At 40.8% G+C, this 9,248-nt stretch overlaps 1 protein-coding gene across 1 annotated transcript; it reads right to left on the reverse strand.

The window, feature by feature from the left end:
• Positions 1 to 2,718: 2,718 nt before the first annotated feature.
• Positions 2,719 to 8,002, reverse strand: PROKR1 (prokineticin receptor 1). Its single transcript, XM_061461509.1, has 2 exons — positions 7,329 to 8,002; positions 2,719 to 3,435 (listed from the first exon to the last, which is right to left on the reverse strand). Exons 1-2 carry the CDS (start codon positions 7,823 to 7,825, stop codon positions 2,739 to 2,741), a joined length of 1,194 nt encoding a protein of 397 aa, XP_061317493.1. The 5' UTR covers positions 7,826 to 8,002; the 3' UTR covers positions 2,719 to 2,738.
• Positions 8,003 to 9,248: the final 1,246 nt, after the last annotated feature.

Genomic DNA, 9,248 nt, shown 5'->3' on the forward strand with positions numbered 1-9,248 from the left:
AAGACAGAATGAGCATTGTGGAGACAAAATGGGTTTTCTGTCCTCAAGAAGGGCTTGTTGCCCTGGGCGCCTGGTTGCTTGAGCCCAGTTTAGAAGCAGACATTTGTCCCTGAAAGTGAAAACTGTGGCCAGTGTTGGTGTGTTCTGAGTTGGTGCAGACACAGGTTAAGGGCAATGTGGCTACGTGGATGCTCTTATCAGGGAACAGGGGAACATTGACCTTCTTCAGTTGGAATACTCCTCTTTCTGGGGATCCTGCTCACAACAAATGCAGTTGAGGGCAAAGCACAGCTTTTGTTCCTGCCCTACCCAGTGGTCCAGCCTGAAATACTGCTTTACTGATGGAAAGACCTCAAAATGCCAAAACACAACAAAGCTGCAGACCAGAAAACCTAAATCCGTAGTAGACACTGTGGTAGCCTCTGGTTTACCACCCTTTGCAGGGACAGGGGTGCAGTGATGGCTGAGAACACTGGGAGGGCTGGACCAGAAGAGCTCACTTGGAGTTCTCAATGGGATTTTCTGAATTTTAAAGTAATTATTTCTCCCTTTTTTTTTTGGTTGGTTCTATAGTGCTTGGTGGGGACTGAGCTTTTATTTTTTTTAGTTTTTAATAATTCAGTCTGAGGTACATTTCCAGGTGTGGAAAATTGTCAGTTATTTGGCTTTGTTGCACCAAGAAAAGTCTATGAAAATAAGTGGAATGAGTATCAGGACACTCTAATATTGCTAGCTAAACTCCTATAATTAGTACAGGTTTCAGAAGATAAATATGAGACCATGAGTTTTGGAAGAAACTATAAGATTTCAGGAGAAGTTATAAGATTGAGCCTCTTGATGATGAAATAATGCAATGCTCTAGTCTCTTAAACTTCTTTGGCAGGCTGGGAAGCAAATGGATTTAGTACTTAGCCTATTCAAAATGTCATTTTGAAGAATGATTTTAGTAATGGTTTTGTCTAACAGAGCGGATTATGAAACCCTTTCCAACATGCATTTTTTAAGAGCAGCTAATGACAAGAGGATTTGAGCACTTGAATGGATTTGAATATCTTTTTGCCATTAAATTTAATTGGTCAGGCTGATAGTTTGTCTGTAACAGAAATAGGAAAATTCACATTAGTCACTTGGGTAGGAAAATTGTCGCCAAGGAAAAATACAAAAACGATGCTGATATTGACTCCATGTTTACTGTTTACTCCATGTTTATTAGCAGGATTTGCTGCTCACTTTAAATTCACAAATAGACAAATTATTTACAAAAGCCACTTACTCCAAAAGTAGGCTATACCACATAGTTTAAAACAGGAAGCATTTGTCATCACAATAGAAAAGACTTCATTTCAATACACAAAAGTCCGTATCTTATGTGTAGTTTACATGAGTAGGTATTACTGCTACTGTCACCTGCTTTATCATGATTATCAGTTTAACACCTGTTCTTTAGTTGCACAAAATCAGAATAGTAAAACAGCACTGAGGGAGGAAATGCAAACTTCATCTTGAGTTGTTGCCTCACATTTGACCAGACAATGAGCTACTCAGACAGTGAGTAGCTTGCCGAAGCCTAGAGTCTGTCTCCATTGCTTGCAGAAAGACAGATTGTCTCATGATATCTGTGCTGTTTTGGCCCTACTTGTACTTTATTTTGAAGGTGTACACAGACTTGGTAAGATATCTAAGCCTGGTTCAGTAGGGTGGAATATTTCCCACTAATGCACTATAGATTTATATAGGTCCCACCAAAAAACAAGTTGAAACACATGAAATTCCATCTCAAGATTAGAAAACACAGTTTTACTGTGAGGGCTGTTGAACACTGCACAGATGTTCCAGGGAAGCTATAGAGTCCTCATCCCTGGAGTCAGTCAAAGCCTAACTGGACACAGTCTTGGGAAGCCTGTCCTAGCTGACCCTGCTTGAGCAGAGGGGTAGACTAGGCAATCTTTACATGTTCCCCACCTGTTAGGTTTTGTGGTGGATTCTGTGAAGAGCTCAATGGCTTGAGGCAGCAGAAGCTGGCCTTAGAATGCCTCAAGGTGAGAGAAGGGAACAGGTCCCTTCAACATGTAACTCTGCCATTTCCAAATACATAATAGAGTAACACTACATAAAACTACAGAGTGGAATATTGATAAAATGTTCTTAAACAAGGTATCACAGGAAGAAACTTGAGATTTTCACTAGACTTTGAAACAGTATTTAGCTTTGTAGAGAATGTGCCTTTCATAAAAGCATGCTGCACATTGGACAGCAGAAAGCTGGTGCCCTGTAGACTTCAAGGAGCTTCATCATGAGGGGTAAACTGAGAGGCTGGGCTTTTTTTTTGCCATCCTTCTTCCTGTGAGCAGAAGGAAAAGGACACCAAATAGCTTAAAGGTACAAATGATAAGCTAAAAGTGGTTAAGAGATTTCTCTTGAGAAGAAACAAAGGAACATCATTGCTAGGATCAGCAATTAACTCTTCCATCGTTGTAATAGGCTTTAATGCATTCAACCTTTTTGTTTATCTTAAATTTTAAACAACTGTAAAATGAGTGTCTACATCCCAAATATACAAATGGCTGAAGCACAGCATCAGTCCGAGTTACAGAATTATACAGCAGTCCAGTGAAAAGAGTTCTGGTGGATGTGCATAGTAGGCTGCTTTTCTAGGACTCTCACCAATGGTGGGTATTGCCACAAACAAGGGAGAAGCTTCTGAAGAGGCATTATATGAGATTATAATAGCAGAAAATTTATTTCAGCTTTATGCAGTCTACTTCCTCTGTGACTGGCATTGCACTTGTTCTCAGATCTAAATCTGTGCTAGATTTGCTTGCACTGTATGTTGATCTCCATCTGAGCAACATGATCTTCTTGAAATACTTCATGGTGTTATTTTTTACAGTTACGAAACACATGGTGTTTATCATGCTGTTACTCATAGCAATGCATTGAACTATGTAAAAAGCAGTAAGATAATGCTTCTCTTTCACAAAGATGGTGGGGAAAAAGTCACGGACAATTGTGAAGCCATAGAAAGGTGCCCAGCAGAGAACATAGGCAGTCAGGATGCACATCAGTACCATAACAGTTTTTCTTCTGCATCGTAGCCTCTTTCTGATCTGTTCTGTCTGAAATCCTGGTACGGTTTTAAACCAAAGCTCTCGAGAGATCCTGGCATAACACAAAGTCATTGTAATCACAGGTGCAACAAACTCAATACCGAAGATGAAAAGGAAGTATGATTTGTAGTACATCTGCTGGTCAATTGGCCAAATTTGACCACAGAAAATTTTCCTCTGGTTTTTAACTATAAATAACACTGTTTCAGTAGCAAAGTATGCAGATGGGATAGCTACAAGTATGGAGACGATCCAGACCAAGGCGATTAGGAGGGTTGCTGTTTGATAATTCATGCGTGGTTTCAGTGGGTGAACAATGGCCAGATACCTAGAACAGACAAACACAAAATAAAGTCTGAAGACACTCTTGATCAAAGCACAGTTTGGAATACAGAGTTAGGCAGAAGGAAATTGCTGTCCTTCTTAAGAGAAGAAGAGAGCCTGACAAATTTATCTGTGATGAGAGTTAAGAAAATTTTCCAAAGTAGCAGCCAAGAGCCGAGTTCCTAAATCTAGGCAGAAACTCTGGAGCGAGTGGCTGAAGGTTAGGACAGTAAGTACTTGGCAATCGGAAAACCTGAGCATGCATTAGGGTGTCTGAGGGTAGCTTTAAAACTTCAGTCTTAAACTCACGCCTGTTAACAAGATCAAATTAGAAAAGTTGCAATTTGGTATCATTAAGCTTTTCCTTTTAACACAGATGACATATCTGGGAGTTGTAGAAAGGGGAAATAGAGGTAATATGCCTGTTACTGACAAATATGCTTGCAGGACCAAGCACAATATGCAGGTGATGTACCCAGGACGTGCCATGATACAGCATCAGGAAATTCTTTGCTGGAAATGAGTTTGAAATGTTACATAATTACACCCAGACAGGTACAGGTAAAAATACAAACATGTAGAAGCAGGAAAATGTTTTCCCGAGCCAGAGAACTGTTTAAATATGCTTTTTCTTACCAAGGAGCAAAGAGCTGAAGCTGATGTTAATGAATGGATATGGGCGAGTGTGTTTTCAAGCCACCAGCAAATGATTGTGTATAATTTTTCTGCCCTTGGAAAATTTTGTTTCATGTATTGGAGGAGAATATTGCTAATTAATCTTAAATATGCTATGTTAAGTAATATGCCAAACCACAAAACTTGAGTTAAGTATTTGCACTCCTTATGACTGTAAAGCTGCAGGGTGTACTGTACTGGTTCACAAAAAAGTGAGGAGAAATGAAAGTACATTACTTGAAAGGTTCATCAGTTGCCCTCAATTCAGCTAAAAGAGGGCTAGGACCAAATGGCATTCACTCTGGATATTGGTTTATTTGGGTTTTTTTTTGTTGGAGTTTGGGTGGGTGATTTTTTAAGCAGTTATAGATGCGGTAAGAACTTTCATTAGCGTACACTCACAAAAAGATTAGCATTTCTGCTAAAAGGAGTTTTTTTATCAGAGACATTCCAGAGTTCCCACTACAATTGGATTTAACACAAAGGGTTTTTTCAAAACCTGGAATTTCTCGTTCATCCAGAGGCTATACATAAAGAGCATCCACAGGATATATTAATTTTAAAATAAAATGGGAAGTCAGTGGTGCTTTTCATCAGCCAGATCTTATAAGCAGATGAATTGTTCATCACTCTTAATAGTGCAGGCTAGATGTCAAGGGGCAGCAGAATTAATCAGCCTCATTGTGATCTGATAAATGAATATTTTTAGATCAGACCCTGTGGAAACAAGGTTGTGGAATAATGTATGTGTATGCATTCATAAGTATGAATATCTGCTCAGCAGACCTTTTGGCTGGATGGGGTAAATCTCTACAAGAGAGTCAGGAGGGAGCTTTTGTGGTAGGTTTTCCGATTCTCATTGCTTAGCACACTTGGGCTATTACTGTGAAATGGTCCTGGAGCACATGAACCAAGTTGAGATGAAGCTGCCTTGGAAGATGTGCTCCAAACTTGCGCATGAAACACAGCAAGTGCCCATGAGTATTCAGTCCAGGGGACCCACTAAAGCTCCTCTCCCAAATATTTACAGCATGAACTTTGGATCCTTAGCATGAACTCTTGCTCTTCAGATCCTGTCCTTTCACAGTGTATTATTTGATAGTGTAAATGTGGCCTTAAGTATGCAAAATTCCTACTTTTCATGTGAATAGACATCAAGGAAGATGAAAGGGAGCCCCACATGAGGGGAATCCTGTGGGACAGGTTTACCCTCTCTACGAAGGTGAGTCCTTCCAAATGGCATGGTAAAACTTTTCTTAGGAGCTTATTCTTTCTAGAGACTGAAGTCAACAACCCACATGACATAACCAACATGGAATGGTTGATTGTTAAATGAACAAGGTTTCTCTCTGTTTACCAAGTCAAAAGCTCACAAAAAAAAACCAAGAACCCAACAAAAGAACAAACCCTGCAGTGGAACTATAACAGTGTGTTCTTTCAACAGACTTCACTGATTAATTATTTCCAGGATTGTTTTTAAAGATGCCTGGGGAGATACGCTGATTTGTTAGCAGGCATAAGGGCTCAGTGACCCATGTTACTTCATCATTCTGGGATGCACTAGTAGAGCTTTCCAAGAAAAGTTTTTAGAAGTTGAAGAAGATAAGTAACAGAAAATGGTAATGTGTACATGATAATGTTTAGAAGCTTAACCCTGAGCCCTCAGCTGCTGTTCTAAGGTTGTTAGACGCTTGTTAAGAATTTGTTTCATAGGAGCTGATTGGACTTTCTGCCACACCAGGACATCTCTGAACCTTCCCAGAGTCTTTCCGCAGACTTCTTTTGACATCAATAACAGCAGAATCAGTTGCACACAGGCTATGACTATACAACCATCAGCAGGATTAACTGACCTGAGCCTTTTGGATCAGGTACCAAAACTGTGAAATATTAGACTAGAGCATCAAATGGCACATGAGAGAAATTGAGGGAAAAATGGGGGGGGGGGGGGGGGTGATCATACAGTACATATATACAGAGGGTATACAGAGATGTAGATTGTGTTTGTACACAAAAAATGGCTTGTTGTGATGTCTTTTCTATTAAGAGTTTACTCTGAAGGTCTCTGGCTTTTTATGATGGCTGTGGGCACCGAGGATCAGCTTCAGGCTGACATTAGTCTGGCATGACTGATGCGGAGTCCACAGTGCATGAGGCTAAGAGAGCAGGAGTAATAAGAAAGAATATAGTTACATTATATTGTTAAAATTCCTTGCCTGCAGCATAAAACTCAGGACTCATAAAACCTGAGGACTGCAGCATAAACCAGGTAGTATAGCAGGTAGATATCATTATGTTCTGCTTATTTCAAATCTGTAGAAAAATCTCTGCTAAACTGGGTTGGAAGAGCATTTTATCACTTTCTGGACAGTGCCATAAATGACCTATGGGTCTTTTGTGACTTGCCACTGTGTCATCCTCAAAGAGGTGTAAAGAGAGAGGACAGCATGAGGAGAGTCATTTAACGGAGAGGAGAGTCCTGGCCACATTCACTGAACATCCACTGCTGGGATGGAGCATCCAGTACCTCAGTACTATCAAATGGTTAATTTAATGATTGTTGGGTTTTTTTCCCTGTACAGCATGGTAAGGAATAAGAACTCTTCTTTGCAGGCTGCACAGAAGTCTGATTTTTGGCTCTTTCACACCAAAACAAAACCTGTGAAAATATAATAGAGGGAGAAAGAAATATCCAGTAAGGCAATAACCCTGTTGGAAATTCACTTGTCAAATTCTGTATCACCAGTCAACTATTTCTCTTGCTGAAGAGTATTTACTTCACTGTTTAGAGTCAGAAAAGCTATGTAGGCCAGTAGTGAAAGTTCCTTACAGATGTATGGGTTTGGATCAGGATTATATAGTGCTGATGAACACCCTTTCCTCTGCATGTTTCTGATTTGTCTGTTTCTTTCTCCTCTTCCCCTTATTTTATAAATCCTCTTCTACACTTGAATCAAGCATATTTTTATGAGAAAAAAAAACAATTTTAATAAGTCTGTCCTTCTCACCTGAAAAGTTAAATCAAGAAATTTTCACCGCGCTTTCTCTGGAAGAATGTCATGACCTTATGTGATAAAATCTTTATTTTATCTGCATAGTACCTACCTTGGCACCAGCAAATCCTGCAGAAAAGCATACCGTGTTAAAACCCCAGAAATCTGGACAGTCAACCTCAGAAGTTCTGGCCATCTCCTTGTGTAGTAGCCATAGCACCCCACTTACCTGTCAACAGCAATAGCCAGGAGAGCATTGGTAGAAACATAGAGGGAGACTGTCCGTAGGTAGTTGACTGAGGCACAGAGGATGTGGCCATGCTCCCAGGACAGCTGCCTCACCACATAATAGTCCATCTCGAAGGGACAGCACACGATGGCCACAATGAAGTCAGAGATGGCCAGGTTGGCAATCAGCAAGTTGGTGAGGTTTCGCAGCTTCTTGTAGCGGGCAAGAGCAGCAATGAAGATGAAGTTGCCGATGCCACACACCAGCATGATGCCAACCAAAGCCACCCCAATCACAATCTTAGCTGCAAAGAAGGTTCTGGTTTTGGTCATGTCATCTTCACTGTCCAGTGGCAGGTCATAATCACTGTAGCTGAAATTGAAAGGGAAGGAGAAGTTTCGCAAGGAGGTTAAATCCCCATCATGGAGATTGTAGATTGCAGCAAAGTTAGAGTTAACGGTGGCATTTGAGTTATGTTCAGCTTGCTCCATGGCCATGGCTGTCTTGTTATGGCGTATATGGCTTCACTGGCCCTTGGTTTCGTATTGGAATTACCGAGTGTGGCAGGGTACAACGCTGGCAGGCAAGAGACCTCATCCAGAGTTTCCTTCTGAGCAGTGAGTCACCTTGTGTTTGTCCCCGTAAAATTATAGAGCAACAGCCTCATTTATCTCCTTCTGTGGGAGCAAAAAGAGGAAAACATTTCCTGAGAGGAAATTACAGAAAAAATACTGTGCTGGATCCAGAGCAATAGCAACATTATTGCCCCACAGCTCTATTGCTGGCTGTGTCCAGTGGGAAAAAATACTCTTCTGTTATCATAAAACCCCTTGAGTTGTGTAATGCACCAGTTGTTACACCCAACATTTTTATTTACCAATGGTGAAATTTTGTTTTCAGCATACAGTGAAATGATTATATAGGAGGAGTGTAAAATCCAGTTTAAACCTCCACCAGCCTTTAAGCCCACAGTGCTGTCATCCCTGTGCAAGGTAAAAAAGCTAAAATGAGATGACATCTCAATTTGCAGAAGGGTATCTGATGTGCCTTGTGGACGAAAGTTTTCGCTTTATTCTCGATGTGTCATTCAGATTGATGTGGTAGGTGAGAATTAAAACAGGACTGATGTCCTGGCTCCTAAGTACATTTCTTAATTAAGCAAGAGTTGCCAAGCCCCAGGAAAATAGCGAAGCCAGCACTTTCCTTTTGGCAGCCATTAACTGAGTGGGGGAACCAAATTTTCAGCCAGTATAATCCATTATTGCTTCTCCCAAACCAGTGGAGCTCTGCCAATTTGTGTAGACAGGATTTTGTCCCATGAACCAGCCTGTAGGGCTTTGCATCCACAGACTCCTGAGGTGAAAGGGAAAATCTTGCTTAAACAAGATCCTCTCCCTGTGAATGGTATATTTGCCTTCCCAGCAAAGTGCCTTGAACTTTTAAAGACTGGGAGGAACAGGCTTCCCCCTTTGTACTGCTGCTTGCACCAAATGTTACAAATTCATTTATTTTCTACACTGATGTAAAAAGAAAATCTAACCTACTCCCTAATTTTGCCCCTTTAACAAAATGCTAGGAAGGCTGTCTTTTTGTTTCTTCCCATGGCACATCTAGAAATCCTCGCACCAAACTCCCAGCTGTCAGGACAGTCCCACCCCATCCTAGAAGAGAATCAGGGGTATTACCACTTCTCTGCATTGAAGCAGTAGGACTTCAGAGCGTTGGATGCTATCAAACAATGTCCAGCATGGCTACAAAGCACAATCTACATAGCAGAGCTATTGCCCCCTTCTTTCCCTGGAACCCTCAGCCCCTCATGTACCAATACTTAATAAATTTCTAAGAGAAACTCTCTCGTAACTTCTGTCTCCACATTGCTTTTCAAACTGAAGAGTTGCAGAATAACAGAAAACTAAAGCC

The sequence above is a fragment of the Pezoporus flaviventris genome, unplaced genomic scaffold (genome assembly GCF_033815535.1).
Source record: "Pezoporus flaviventris isolate CSIRO_AGI_PZ_B2104156 unplaced genomic scaffold, CSIRO_AGI_Pfla_v1 ptg000031l, whole genome shotgun sequence".
In the NCBI taxonomy this organism is placed as follows: Eukaryota; Metazoa; Chordata; class Aves; order Psittaciformes; family Psittacidae; genus Pezoporus; species Pezoporus flaviventris.

Coding starts and splice junctions, on each gene's coding strand:
- PROKR1 (XM_061461509.1), bottom strand. CDS start 7,825: ATGGCCATGGAGCAAGCTGAACATAACTCAAATGCCACCGTTAACTCT. Junction 3,436..7,328: donor CTGGCTATTGCTGTTGACAG/GTAAGTGGGGTG, acceptor TGTCTGTTCTAG/GTATCTGGCCATTGTTCACC.